The sequence below is a fragment of the Letharia columbiana genome (genome assembly GCF_014066305.1).
Source record: "Letharia columbiana isolate WasteWater2 chromosome Unknown Sc0000024_s0, whole genome shotgun sequence".
In the NCBI taxonomy this organism is placed as follows: Eukaryota; Fungi; Ascomycota; class Lecanoromycetes; order Lecanorales; family Parmeliaceae; genus Letharia; species Letharia columbiana.
Genome location: NW_023501065.1, coordinates 428,811 through 443,258, shown reverse-complemented (window position 1 = coordinate 443,258; position 14,448 = coordinate 428,811). Strand labels below are relative to the sequence as shown.

General features: G+C 41.7%; 5 protein-coding genes across 5 annotated transcripts; 1 reads left to right on the top strand and 4 right to left on the bottom strand.

Moving 5' to 3' along the window:
- Positions 1-4,927: 4,927 nt before the first annotated feature.
- Positions 4,928-6,596, bottom strand: HO173_007433 (uncharacterized protein; the record flags this gene model as incomplete). The annotated part of the gene is made up of 5 exons (XM_037309337.1): positions 4,928-5,260; positions 5,316-5,542; positions 5,591-5,623; positions 5,678-5,805; positions 5,857-6,596. The coding sequence occupies 5 exons, from the start codon at positions 6,594-6,596 to the stop codon at positions 4,928-4,930; spliced, it is 1,461 nt and encodes a 486-aa protein (XP_037163797.1).
- Positions 6,597-6,767: 171 nt separating this feature from the next.
- Positions 6,768-7,145, top strand: HO173_007432 (uncharacterized protein; the record flags this gene model as incomplete). The annotated part of the gene is made up of 2 exons (XM_037309336.1): positions 6,768-6,965; positions 7,017-7,145. The coding sequence occupies 2 exons, from the start codon at positions 6,768-6,770 to the stop codon at positions 7,143-7,145; spliced, it is 327 nt and encodes a 108-aa protein (XP_037163796.1).
- Positions 7,146-7,214: 69 nt separating this feature from the next.
- Positions 7,215-8,604, bottom strand: HO173_007431 (uncharacterized protein; the record flags this gene model as incomplete). Its single annotated transcript, XM_037309335.1, has 9 exons — positions 7,215-7,364; positions 7,473-7,697; positions 7,751-7,819; positions 7,890-8,032; positions 8,096-8,113; positions 8,166-8,231; positions 8,302-8,328; positions 8,397-8,491; positions 8,543-8,604. 9 exons carry the CDS (start codon positions 8,602-8,604, stop codon positions 7,215-7,217), a joined length of 855 nt encoding a protein of 284 aa, XP_037163795.1.
- A 407-nt stretch (positions 8,605-9,011) lies between these two features.
- Positions 9,012-10,118, bottom strand: HO173_007430 (uncharacterized protein; the record flags this gene model as incomplete). Its single annotated transcript, XM_037309334.1, has 1 exon — positions 9,012-10,118. One exon carries the CDS (start codon positions 10,116-10,118, stop codon positions 9,012-9,014), a length of 1,107 nt encoding a protein of 368 aa, XP_037163794.1.
- Positions 10,119-10,560: 442 nt separating this feature from the next.
- Positions 10,561-14,396, bottom strand: HO173_007429 (uncharacterized protein; the record flags this gene model as incomplete). Its single annotated transcript, XM_037309333.1, has 15 exons — positions 10,561-10,662; positions 10,717-10,855; positions 10,905-10,943; positions 10,991-11,195; positions 11,266-11,723; positions 11,782-11,788; positions 11,952-12,034; positions 12,082-12,178; positions 12,232-12,598; positions 12,666-12,725; positions 12,781-12,858; positions 12,901-13,300; positions 13,357-13,735; positions 13,792-13,902; positions 13,952-14,396. 15 exons carry the CDS (start codon positions 14,394-14,396, stop codon positions 10,561-10,563), a joined length of 2,970 nt encoding a protein of 989 aa, XP_037163793.1.
- Between the last annotated feature and the right edge of the window lie 52 nt (positions 14,397-14,448).

The following is a 14,448-nucleotide window of genomic DNA, read 5'->3' as shown; positions in this document are numbered from 1 at the left end:
GTCTATCTTCTTCGTCTTATTTTTATCTATATTTAATATATTATAAATTTTAATTTAAATCTATCTATATTAATATTAAGATATATATCTTTATATCGTCGATTATCTATATATTATAACTAGCCCTTTCTTATTTATAAAGATCTATATATAAGATATTCGCCTTTAAATTCGCTACGACTTTATATATTATATATATAGCGATCTCTATCTATTAGAAATCTATATTAGCGATATTATAAAGTATCGAAGATATAAGACTAAAACTCGCCTAATATCTCTACTTCGCCTCCGCCTTTATTTCTACTACTACTCACTTTACGAGATTTTAAGATATTTAGAGTAAATCGATATTAATTAATTTTATTATAAATTAGATAATTACTTAGTTTAAGACTATTAGATTTATCTATCTTTATAAATACTAATTTAATATTATTCGATAATTAAAAAATAAGAATTTAAGATAAGCTTATTTATAATAATAATTATTTTCTTATTAATATTTTTAAAATTATCTATATTATAGCGAGACTTAAAGAGAAAGCTAGTTAGTATATATCTATTAGATAACGATATCGCTTATACTCTATAGTCGATAATCTTCTAAATTATTTAAGTAATATATATAAGATATTCTTATTTATTCTTAGAAGAATCTATTAATATATTTATAATAAAATAAACTAAGAAAGTTAATTATTTCTTAAATTCTACGATAATCTTATTAAGTATATTAAATATAATTTTAGAAATAATAGTCTTAACGATCTTAGAAATAAGAGTCTAATAAATAATATATAAAAGAAATCGAAACTTCGTTTTTATAACTTAATTCGTCTAATAATAAGAGATTAGATTATATTTTAATTAAAGAAATATATTATAAAAATATAGCTTAAATATTAATAATTTACTAAGAAATTTATCGAAAAAAAGATTAAAAGATTTATAAAGTAATATATAAAAGTAAAGATTAAGACTAACGTAAAGAAGAGTAAATACTTAATTATAACTCGTCTTATTTTTAATATAAAGAGTTTAAGTCTTATTAAGATAAAGAATCTTATAAATAAAAATTAGACTTATATATAAAAGTATAATAAATACTTTAAATTCGATATAGATTTTGACAAAGTATACGAGCTTAGTTACTAGAGCTTTCTATAAACGTAAAATAATATAGTTAAGATTAATATACGACTCGATAATACTTCGAATATTATATTTTTAAACGAATTAAAACTATTCGATATTTAGAATAGTCTTATTCTTTTTATATTTGTAAAATTAATTTCTTAGACTTATATTACTTAAGAATTATCTTATATTAAATTTACTAGATAAGCTTCTCTTATTATTATATATATAAAAGTCTTTTAAAGTTATAATACGTTATCTATAGATCTTATTATTCTCGTTAATAACTCTTATTAATATCGATTATATAATATTCTATAAAGAAACTTACATTAGAATTATTTATATTAAATTAGAGTTTTTAGCGTTTACGACTTAATTCGATTTGAGAGCCCTTAATTAATTATATTATATTATTTTATTAATATTCTTTACGCTAGAATATCGACTCGAGAGTTATTATAGATTACTAAGATAATTATTAATTATTACTTATCTATTCTTTTATTAATTTCTATTAAACTAGGCTTTTTATACTCGCTATATCTCTAATTAGCGATAAGATTAATACGAGAATTTTATATAAAGTCGTATTACTACTACTATCGTCGCTAAGAACGAGTATTATATTTAAAATCTCGAATATTAAAAGTTCTTTATTTTTATAAATTTTCAGCGAGTTTAATACGTATATAATAAAATTATTTAATTCTTTTAAAGGCCTATAGTAAGTAGACTAGACGGGAGAAGAACTTAGAGAATTTTACTAATACGTAGATAAGATATAGCTATATCTTTAGAATCTTAATTCTCTTCGATTAAGAATTATATAAATTATAAATATTTAAAGATATAAGATAAGTAATAGATTTATATCTTCGATCTATTAGTTATAGAGACTATAACTATTAAGAGAGAGAAATAGTATTATAAGCGTATTCTTAATATACTTCTTAGCTCTATAACTAGCGGGCCTTAACGAAGATAATTTCTATTATATTATATCTTCTTTTCACCTATATAGTTCGATAGTCTTATTATTCTTAATCTATCTTACTTATACTAGTATCGTATCTATACTAATTCTAATATAGAATATCGTATATAAATTAATTAATCTTAAAAGAACGTTTAGAACGCTATTTTTTATATCGTCTAGTATTAGAAAAGCTTAAATACTATCTTATTTTTACTTAATATTTACTTATATTATATATAATATTCTTTTCTATATATATATCTTTTATTATTTTTTCGCTATTCTTTCGAATATTAATAGCTTTATAAAATTTAACTTTCTTATAAGTAATAGCTTTCTAATAACGAGATCTATAAGTAAACGTATATAGAAGTATATTATACTTTATAATAAACTATTTAAAAGTATTTATAGTAGTATTTTAATAGAAAAGTTAATAGTAGTCGAGTAAATCTCGAGAATAATAACTTCTAATATTCTCGAGATAGTAGTTACGTAGTAAGATAAGTTTTTCTAAATCTCTTCTAATAAAGTCTAAAAGATTAGACGATTTTAAATCGTTAAATGAATTATTCTTCTATAGCGATAGCTAATTAACTAACTACTCTCTCTCGTTACTATTAGAAATACGTCTATCGTACTCGAGTATCTATTATCTATTAGCCACCTAGCCTTTCTATAGCTGAAAGATATTAAATATAATCTCGTTACCCTACATATAGACTGGCGTATTACGTTTACCTCGCTATCGACTATCTCGCTATCGACTATCTCGCTATTCGCCTTATATAATTCTATCTCTTTTAATCTTACTTCGACTATATATAAGATTTATATCTTATACGACTAGCGGCCGCGCGAAAGCTAATCGAATTTAAAAGAAGTATATATATATTAAAAGAAGATAAATATATATTAAAAGAGAATATACGTATATTATATTTTATCTTCTAATTAATATATATAAAAAGAATAAGATAGAGCTAAGCTTAAAAATCTTAAATATATATATATAGTTAATTATAAATTCGAGGTTATTACGTCTTTTAGACTAAAATCGACTTTTTAAATTATAGTCTTATAATATTAAAGCGTAAGAAATTACGTTTACGCGATATTAATTACTTATTAAATCGCTTACTCTATTTACTCGATAGCTCTAATTAATAAATATTACTAATTTCTAATTTATAAATCTTTACGATTATTTTTATTAAAATTATAGATACGCTAAATCTCTAAATAAGGGCTTTTAAATAAAAATGAACCTTTTTATTAAATAGCTTTAGTCTTTCTAGTGATAATTACTTTATATAGCGTAAGTATTTACAAATTTACTCGCTCTATTAAAGTTATAACGTATATTACAGATCGCTTTTCTATATTACTATACTTAAGACGAGGGTTAATTTATAAATATACTAAGAGAATATAGCGTATATATAGAACTTTTATTAGTCTTCGTACTCGTAGTACTTATAATAATTAAAAGAGTTAAAAGATCTTATATCGCGTTAAATTAAACTTGAGATATATTTTAAAAATAACATAACGTAATAATAATACAAAATACTTAGATATGTGGAATATCGATTTGATGGAGCTCCTGCCCACATGTACTCTTGCGATTCAATGGAAGGGCGAGTTACTAGACCATGGTCATGACCTTTTTTAAAAAACAGGGAAACGTTGAAGACACATGCTCTTCGCCACGCGATAATGCTTCTTTGCGATAAGAGATATGGACATTGTTAGTCGCCTGGAGGGAAATCTGGTATAATGTAACTCACCTGGGTAGGAGACGGCTTCTGGTCGTCTCAGAGGCTGGACATGCTAAGATTAGTGACTCGCGCAAAAGCAGCAAAGTACCACTTCGCAGAAGTGTCCATTGAATGACGATAGTCTATAAGCCATCGGGCCTTCCTCGACTGATAGCGATATGGGGCGAAGGGAGTCTTTGACTGTCGCAAGATCGAGAGCAGCCGAACCTTCTACAAGGCTCACGGATCCCCTAATACAGGATGGGCGAAGCGCAGCGACGGCAGTTACCTTACCCATCTGCTCGACTACTGAGTAAACAGCCTCCGACGGGGGTTGAGCGGATACTTACACTCACCTATTATAGTGTCCCAACATCTACACATCTGATCCCTTAGGGTCTTTGCCACGAAGTTTGTACTGTCTTTGAAGCTGTCCTCGGGGTGGTAAGCTCCTGACTCGTAGACGTTGGCAATTGCTCTCTACACAATCCACTCGCCTAGCACTACTGTGGAGGTTCATATTCACATAGAAAAATGAGGAGATGGGGGGGGCTTGGAAAGGAAATATTACGAGAGGGAATTAAATCACTGCACATTTTGCAACTCGAAGAGCAGGAGCCTGCGGCGCAGCGCTATACAGCTATGGGAAACCTCTCTGGTTTATCTTTAGACAGCAGCGTGTCGAATTGCGGACAACAACGATTCCCGTGAGACCCGGCAATTTCTCCAACAGATTCCTGATGTTAAGATCACAGAGCCGTCGAGGCTAAATGAAAAGTAGATCGTATGCTTACAGAAGTGACCCTTATCGAGCTACTCTGCTGGGTAAAACTATCAACATTTTCTGGGTATAAGCTCGGCAAGCCGCTGATTGCTTGAATGACTCTCGGACAACAGCGATATGCAACCGGGTATCCCACCTCGTAACAAACTACGTGGGGAAAATATTGCATATCGCAGTCTACTGACCTAGTCAGCAAGAGCGTACCCTCGGATATCTTCGTTCGAGATTGTTGATAAGCATCAGATGAAGAGGATCAACCGTCGCTCAATCTTGTTCTTTGGTATCACTCTCGGGCTTGCTTATGCGCCTCTCTTTTTGTTCCTTCTTCCTTCGTTTTCGCTCAGCCCTTTCTTCTGACGTTTCCTCCTCCCTTGCCTTTCTCTTCTTCCCTCCTCCGCCTTCTCCAAGTTTGGCCTCTGCAATCGCTGCTTGGCCGCTGACGGCAGGAGCAGGAGGCCCCACCACCAAAGCATCAGGGCCTGAACGTGTAGTGACAGGCGGGCCAAGGGTAGAGCCATTGATACTGGAGGGGGCGTTGAAGTCGGTATAATCCTCTTGCCATTTGACAGGGGTGGCCTCGTTTGGTCGACCATATTTCTGCAAACAGTCAGGCTATCTCGACTCTTTTCAGACCACAAAATCCAAGGCTTACATCGAGTTTACCGTCCGATTTCATCTTCTTTTTCTCGAGAGCGACAGCACCTAAGCCCCATCTTCGTGGGTATAAATCACGTTCCATGATACATCGCTTGACCTTTGCTACGACCCCGTGGTCGCAGCTAGAGAGCTCCACGGTAGACATTTGTGCAATGCCGAGAGCAATAGCTTCGCCTTTTGTTGTCATCAACACAACTTCTTCGTGGACGTGAATTTCGCTCTCTGTTCCGGGTTAATATGGACGAAATGTTGGGAGGGAACAGGACTTACCGTAACGTAGGAGACCCGGGATCATTAGCTTCGCTATGAAATATGAGCACTTCGGTCGATAGATTGAATGTTCAAACAGACACCTACCACCATAGCAAACAGCATTAACGGCGCTATCTTTAACTACGATTCGTTTGTAGGTGGTGAGCAGACTTTCCAATGGCTGGACTACCTTTCTCAGGTATGACTCGTCCCGAGTATTATCGAAGCTCCATCTGTAAAAAGCGTTAATATGAATCCATCACAGGATTAGCCGTGGGACGTACTGTGCATCGAGGACATCGTGCAGCGTCACCGAGCCTTGACGTTCGTCCATCGCCCCACTTCGCACTCTTCTCAGCTCTTGCATATGCGCCCCTACCCCCAATATCAAGCCCAAATGAACGCACAGTGTCCTGATGTACGATCCAGCCTCACAGCTGACCCAGAAAACGCCGAGGTGTCTTTCATTGTCGAACTCATAGAGCTTGCTCTCGTATATTGTTCGGATACGCAATTGACGTTTAACAGCAGATATCAATGGTGGACGCTGGAATAATGATCCAGTCAAGGTCTCCAACGCTCTGTTCATTTGTGCCTCCCCACCTGGTAGCCTGTCATGGAGCCTAATTACGCAGACGTATTCCTTACCAGCTCCCTGCTGACTCTTCACAAGCCTTGTTGCCCTATCAATACATACGATCAAACAGCCCGTCACGCGAGGATCCAAAGTGCCGCTATGGCCTGTTTTCTCAACCCGAAGTATTCTTTTGATCCATGCGACAACCTCGTGACTCGAAGGATTAGAAGGCTTGTCCAAATTGATCACCCCGGACCGTACATAGTCGGCAAGGTCCCGCTGTAGGGGATTGGCACCGCAAGGAATAGGCGTAAAGTGACCTGTCCTAACGAGCAGTCTGCTGTAGTCCTTCAACAGCAAAGGCCATGAACTGGTGTCAAGCTGAGGCGTCGTCGCCTGAGGTTTGATAGAATAGTCCATGTCTTGAGTAAATGAGCCTACATCCATTGTGACAGCTTCGCACAAGCGCAAATTTTTCAAAGTTGAGGTAAAAGTCCGAGAGTTCTTCCGACGCGCTAGGGGGCTGGTGCGACTGAAGATAATAGATGAGGAAGGTCAGCCGAGAAAGCATTACTTGACAGTGATGCATTGATCAAAACTTTGCGGCCAACCACCACCATGCCGCCATCAGTACGACTTCTACAGCACACGGTCCGTGTCACTCTCTTTACCCGCGAAAATTGCTCAATCTGCGAGAAAGGGAAAAAAGTGATTCAGGAAATAAGCAAGAGGAGGACTTTTGACTACCGCCAAGTGGATGTCATGGCTTCTGATCAACAGCAGTGGAAGCCTCTCTACGAATTTGATACTCCTGTGGTAGGCATTCCAATGCCCTTGTAATAAGGCGCAGCTGACCCGAGGCCGAAGCTCCACGTTCAACGCGTTTTCCATACCTACTCGAAGCCTGATATTGCCACGGAAGCTTGCAAATTGATGCATTATTTTGACGAAAGACAGGTGGAAGAGCTCATCGATGAGGCCGAGGGACACTCATAAATCCATTACCCGCTCCGCAATTCGGGGCAAATAAGTACATAGCTTATGCCCTTACGGAGTAAGGTGAGGCTAGCTTCCTTGTGAACCTGTCATCTTTGCAAGCCCTGACATTGCTCCCTTGCCCATATTCAGTGCTGAATGAACGTAAGAGCCTCTGGCCGTCGTCAACGCAGAAGTCATGTACGCCGGCAATGCAACCATATCCGTCATCACTGACACCTGCATGAAGCAGTAGCATATCAGCAATGCCCAGCCTTGTGCATCTACTGCTGATTCATATCGTACTCCTGCAACATGGGCTGAAAGCAACGAATGCCGAGGACTTACCATGTTGAACCCCTGGTCAGCGAACTCACGAGCTTGATCACCCGACGTGGAATATATGCCACTGCTCTTTTCGTTCTCCTTCGCTGCTCGGTGGATCTTGGCAATGGCTTCTTTCAGCTCGTCATGCATTGTGCCGTCGACAATTGAATGCCCGATATTATTTCCCAAATCGAAGGGGCCCACAAACAAGACGTCTATTCCCGGAACCTTTGCTATAGCATCGACCTAAAACGGGGCAATTAGCGCCACGCGGTGGAGAACGAGATTCTGTCACGTACGTTTTCTAAGGCTTCTTTAGTTTCTATCTGCACGATGGTCACCAACGAATCGTTTGCCTGCTGCAAGTACTATGAAGATTTCGGGATCAGCTTTCCTCCTTCAATACAGCCCGAGTAATGAAGTCTTTAAAAAAGTTACTTCTGCCGAGGTCTGGCCCCCAAACTTCTCCATTGGAAAAGGAGATCCGAAACCTCTCGTCCCCTCCGGAGGGAACTTGGCTGATTGCACGACTCTCTTTGCGTCCTCTGCGGTGTATAAAAGGGGTACAATGATGCCATGAGCTGCAGCTCTCGTTAATGGGAATACTTTTGAATATCTGTTCTTTGTTTTGGTAGAATTCGTACCTCCGGAATCGAGTGCACCTGCAGGACAGTTAACGGAGTTTACCGTTGCACTGCTATCATGGGCCCTCACGCTTGACCATCCAGCCTTCATTAGCTGCTATGCGGACAATTGGGCTGACCCCACAACCTGCAATTGCTGGAGCTGGTTGTCAGTGCCTAGAGGGTAATCTATTGTTCTATGTGACATGAGCCAGTGATTGTTTTACCTGCAACAGCCTCGTGCATGGCGCTGTCTACTGAGTGTCAGTGGCCAGCTGGCGCTGGTGCTGTTCTGTGTGACACGAGCAACTGATTGTGTTACCATCAATGTTTCCATGCTCTGTATCTACCAAAACCCAGTCAAAACCGCAACGTGCTATAGTCCTTGCCTGATTGCTCCCGGGCAGCATTTGCCAACTGGAAACCAGTCAGTTCGCACGCAATGCTCAATCGAACACTCAAACATACGCTCCGAAGGTCAGGCCAGAGCCCGTTCTGAGGGCCTTTTGTAGTTTATTGGCAGCCTGCATTTCAAAAGTGTTACAGAGTATCAGGGATTTGCTAAGTTTCTTATGAGACCTATTTCACAAGACCTTCTTTGTGCAGCAGTGGATCTGGATCATTCCCTGGTGGGACTGTCAGTTGGAATGATGCAACCCCGCGTTTGATAAGATAAGATAAGATAAGAGAAAGCAGAATCGAACATGCTATCCTTTTTGTAGCAGCAGACCAAACTGAGTATGAACCGCGCAATCTCATTACAATCTCCTGACATCTAGTTCAACAGCACCCCAAGCCCTCGAAGGCTTCGGCCGTGAGTAAATGGACAATAAAGAGTCTGGAGAATATTGTTGCTTGTGAAATGGCTTTTTGAGAAATGACTGAGACTGTTTGTTCGGCATTTTGTAGCTGTTTTCTATTGTTGCCTAAAGTTTAGTTAAAGAATGCAGAGTTCGTAGCTTGGTAGAGACGAGTCATCTTCTGGAGCAAGAGTCGATGCAATCGGGTCCGCGAGGGAGAAGCTTGGGCCCTGTATCCTTGTTGGTGGAGAAGCACGACACATGTACCCAGAGCTACGTAAGTCTTCGGACCTACGCCATCTCTCGTCCTCCGAAGCAGAAGCTGTAAGCTGTCTTCGTTCCGATAGACGCTCAACTTCCTGTCTTCTCTCGTGTTCGAAGTGGTCATAAGCAGATGCCTTTACTTTCTTCGGTGATAACATCCTTTCCGAAGCAGACGAAGTGAAAGGGAAAGAAGCCCAGACGGCCTCTTGTTCAGCAGGGTCAATAAAATCATCTTCGGCCCCTTCCCCTGAGTGCTGATCATATGAAGAGTGCATGCGTGCGAATAAATGTCTCGCATCGTACTCTCGTCTCGATTCTGCTCTGCTACGCTCACGTGGCAATGGCAAATCACACCAGAGACAGACGCGTCCTCCAAAGCCTTCCGATTTCGGCTCTGAACATCCTTTGCCATGGCATTGTTTGTTTCTGATGTCGAGGTTTGAATTTTGCTTGGTCTTGCACCTCAAGCACAAGTGTCCATCTTTAGCTGTGCAGATACATTCTGTACGCATGAGATAGGAATTCAAAACAATCTTTTCTTCGCCGTTCAACGAAGTTTCTTGGTGAGGATTCCCTGAGTCGAAGCATTTGGCACAGAGTGAGCACATTCGATTTGGGAATGTGTTCTCGTCACGCCTTCCGAACGAAGCTTTGATGATACAAACCTCACAAACAGGCATGGAACACATCAGGCATCCATTGATCTTGGCACCTCGAGTGTGCTGAGGCTCTGAGCAACATAGCAGACTTTTAGCTTTCAGATTCTTCCAATGCGAGGTGTCGTGCCTTCCAATAGACAGAGTTGGACGCACTGCTTTGAGCGAAGATGGCTTTTCGAGGGATCTGATGGGAAATCCATGCACGGCCGCACGGAATTTTGAATTCGCTTTCGACAGGTTGAAAAGATCACCAAGTGGTAAGACAGCCACGAGATTCTCTAGTATTGGATACGCGCATAGCAGTTCAAGTAGAGGTGCCATGATTATGGATGTATTAAAAAGTATGCTTTACGAAGATCAGGGTCGAGAACGAGGCAACACTAAGGTATGTGAGAAGGAACTGGAGGACTTTTATTGACTATGAAACTCAATCTCCTATACCCGGCAGAAAAAAGAAGTTCTAACATCGATGCAATCTAACGTTCGAAAGTTTGGAGAAAGATCGTCCGAAGCTTCGGAGGTCATACTTGTACTTGGTCCGGAGAATCGTCGGCGATGATCGTTGCCGCGCGAGGCGCCGCTCCGGTCTATCAAAACTCAAGCCAGCCTCCCCGCACGTACCTATATTATGCGGTTCTTTTTGGGTGCAAAGGCTAGAGCACTAACCCTAAGCTTGTAGGGCATCTCGAAAAAAATCTCAACAGTTCTCGTGTATGCACGCAGTCGAGATCCTCCCCGACCGGTATTCTGGTAATTCAGTTGACTATATCAGCTTTGCCAGTATATTTCGAGCCTCTTGAGATCCATTGACGCTGGTGAATAGGCTTCGAAAATCCTGAATCAGAAACAGCCTTGCTATCTCCTCCTACCATAGACTCAGTGTTTCATACTTCATAATATCGCTATCGGGATTACTTACGGCATCCTTCAGCTCGTTCTCTTCCTTCTCCGAGATTTTCGCGCATGCAATTACCAGGTCCTCGCCTTTTGCACTGATATCCAAGAGGTAGTTGGCCCTGTCAACGATTGTCGCGTCAACGCCGTTCAAGGTCGCGCAGCTTGAGTATCAATTAGCGAGATAACCCATGATGCTTGGCAGTGCCTCACCAGCTGCCATAACTTGTATTACTACGGCCGGCTCGAAAGCTGTTTGTATGGTCAGCGGAGCATTGGCATTGTATCGATGTTCGTACTTATATAGATAAGTTACCTGATCCTCTAGGTCTTTTGCCTCACGATCGAGACGCACCTCCATATAGCCGTAGGTTAGGGAGGGTCGAGGTTGCAGGAATCCGTTTTCGATTATCTCATGAAAGTGAGTGGCACCCAGAACTTTGGGTCTGTCAATTCCGAGGCCAAGGAAATGCTCAAAGACGCCGCAGGCTAGGCCGGCACCATCTTGTAAACACAGTCAGTAATGAAGTCGTAGTTTCTGAAAGAGAGAGATTCTCTTCAAAGGGTATTGTACCGCTTGAGTCAGTTCCTTTGCCAAACTCATCAATGATCACTAAGCTCCGGTGTGTTGTCAACGTCATCGCAAGAGCAACTTGCTGCAGGTCAATCATGAAGGCACTTTGAGAACGTGATACGGTCTCTCTAGTAGCAATTCGAGTCAATATCTTGTCCGTCAGCCCCACAATCGCGCGGTCTGCCGGTACAAAGCAGCCGACGTGTGCCATATACACAATTAGTGCAACTTGTTTGAGATAAACGCTTTTGCCGGAATAATTTGGTCCGGTCATAATCAGCATGCTGGGTCCTTCCAAGGCGTCGGAGTCAATGGTTTTCTGGAAGACTTCCCTAGTCGCCTCGTCGTTTCCAGCTTGGACTTCTTGAAATTCGGTCGGGTCTGGGGGGCCAGGTCCTCCAACAAGGAAGGTATCGTTGGGAACATATGCTGGAACTGTGAGCTCTTGCAACGCATGCCTGCTAGAGTCAGCATTTGTGCCATCCAGGCAGAAGTCCGAGTGGAAGAATGGCTCACCGACCACCTATGGAAGTTGTGGAGTCAGCATTAATTCTTGAAAAGCAAAACTCCGAGCATTAGACCAACTTGAAGTAATACCAAGACTAAGAGCCTTTCGCTCACAAACATGCTTTACAGCCAGCACTTTGGCCCGGAATAGGAAGTATATGCTCCGAACATGGACATACCTTTGATCTGAATGACGTTATTGCGTGTTATACGTGGTCTGGAGAACTTGTAACTTCTTGCCCCTTGTGCAAGCGCGAGAAGGCTATGATGGTCAGTGAGTAGAGGGAAGTGGTCTGTTTGTAAACCGACCTATCTAGCTCTCCACAAATATCGGAGGCTTGATTTAGCATAGCTTCTTGCTCTAAAACTCGCTCCCCGAGCTCATGGATGATCTCTATCTCTTTATCTGCGGGTTGTCATCGGCCATTCCACTGATACTGCCAACATCTCGGGGCGTACCGCAGATTACAGCATACATGTCTCCTAGCGTTTCGTCAAGCTCACGCATTCGGAAATCCTTGTAGTATACTCTCGTTGCCGTTGAGAAGATACGATCCCAGTGCTGATCCTGTATCTCACCTCCTTCCCAGTCGCCTCTACCAGTGTCTGGATTGAGTGGTATTGAGATCAAGAAGCCGATCTGGGGGAAGAAGATGACATTCAAATCGAGACTAAAGATTGCCGGTATCGTCGCGGCAATTTCTTGAGAGGTTAGATTTAGCAAATCTTCGATGCCGTCGTAGGTCCGTTTCATGTTGTCCAACTCAGCGCTGACACCCGACTTGACCACAGTGCGATGCATATCCGCAGACGCGACGAAATCAACCTGAGACGGCGGATTTCAGCATGTGGACTTGATTCTTCCGGGACGAACCAGAATTGCGAGTGCATACTATCCCACTAACGTTCCTTCCTATTCTCGCCAGCCCGTGAGGATCGAGCTTCTGAAGAATCTAGCTCTTGTTTTCAGCTACTCGGGAGCAGATGGTTGGAGATTTCGGTGCCCACTTTCGTTCCAATCTTAAGACTCTCCATGCCGTTTACCTCTGCCAGAGCATCCCTAATTTGCAGCGTATGAAAAGCGAACTACAACAATTAGCATGAATCTTCAGTATTCAGATGCCTTACCGATCGGAGACTCGACCAGATGCCGCTCTTAATCCCACCTCCTCTACTCAACCCATTGCTGATACCCTTTCTCAGATGTATCATCACCGTCCTCATGTTCTTTATCTGACCCAAGCTCTTGACGATACCATTCATTGGACCATTGTTGTCTGGTCTCAAGAACACGCTAGCGGTCTCGAGCCTCTGGTTGATCACGTTCAAATCTAGACTCGGGCGCAGAAAGTACTGCCGGAGAAGATATTTGCCTTGTGGAGTCCTTGCAAAATGGTGAAAGAGGCCGTAGACAGAAAGACCCTCCTTGGATCCAGAGGAGGCATTCGTTGGGCCTTGGCTGTGTGTGTTTGGGTTGGATTCTGACTGCAGTATCTGTAAAGAGGCCAAGGTGTCTGCATTGACGAACCTAGGCATTTCGCTTCAGCAGTATGCTCCATATTCGTCGGAGACACCGATGCTTACATTATGCCTTTCAGACTGAACATTTCAATTGTGGAGATACGGAACGAGTTGCCTGGGTTAACATCGTTAGGCAGGTATTTGACCGCTTTCCTCCTTGTTACGTATGTGAGTAGCGCACCAGCACATCCGATAGTTAAGCGGCTTTCTATATCGATCGACGCTGATAACCTTAGTAGTTGACCCTGACGGCCTGTATATCCTGCGCCGATACCCTCGCCGTAGTCATCGTAAGGATCATTATCTGCTGGTGTGATGAATGAAATCTCGGGGCTGCCGTCAGCGAAGAGGCGAAGATTGATGAGCTTGTTCTTCCCAGCGTCGTAGCTGAACTCTTGGGACGGACGAATTTCAAGCACGTAGGGCAGAGAGAATTGGTCACCTATCAGAGCACATAGAGCGTAAGCTGGAGCATTAAATGACGTCTGAGGTCCTTACTATCTCCGTTGGCTGAACCTCGACTCCTTCCATCTGGGTCAAAGTACCGCTCGACGGTCTCGTCCACTCGCATTGATAAAATGACCACCGTGGGCTGAATGTGCAGCTTCACTATCTCCTCATCAGTCCGTGGACAAGAAATTCCCAAAAGCATACTAACAAGTGCCAATCATCTCCAAGCCTCCACATTGAATATCCTCTACCAAATGCAAGCTGCCCGTAGAGGACTCGTAATAACAACAACCGACGGTGCCCCTTTCTCTCATGTCAACGCACATGATGACTTCGTCAGGATCGCTGTCCTCTTCTTGCTCCCCTTCAATTTCATTCTCCCGAGCTACATCGACAGCGGAAGCAGCAACGGAAGAGAGGCTGGAATGTCGATAGCCAGGACGTACATAGAAAGACGGAGCACTCGAGCCAGGATTGTTTCCAGGAAGATGCAGACCGACTCTTTTGGTAGGTCGTTGCTGAGGATGCTTGGTTCGCTGGTAATGACGAAGTGGAGATGATTGGACAAAGGATGATGCACGCGCGTCATTACTTTGGCTCACTGTTGGCGTTGCAGTGATGGAGCCATCACGACGACGCTTAGCGGCAATCATGGTCGCTTTTAGGAGCGAAGAGAGCGACTCGAGAGAAAAGTGCGAAAGGCCT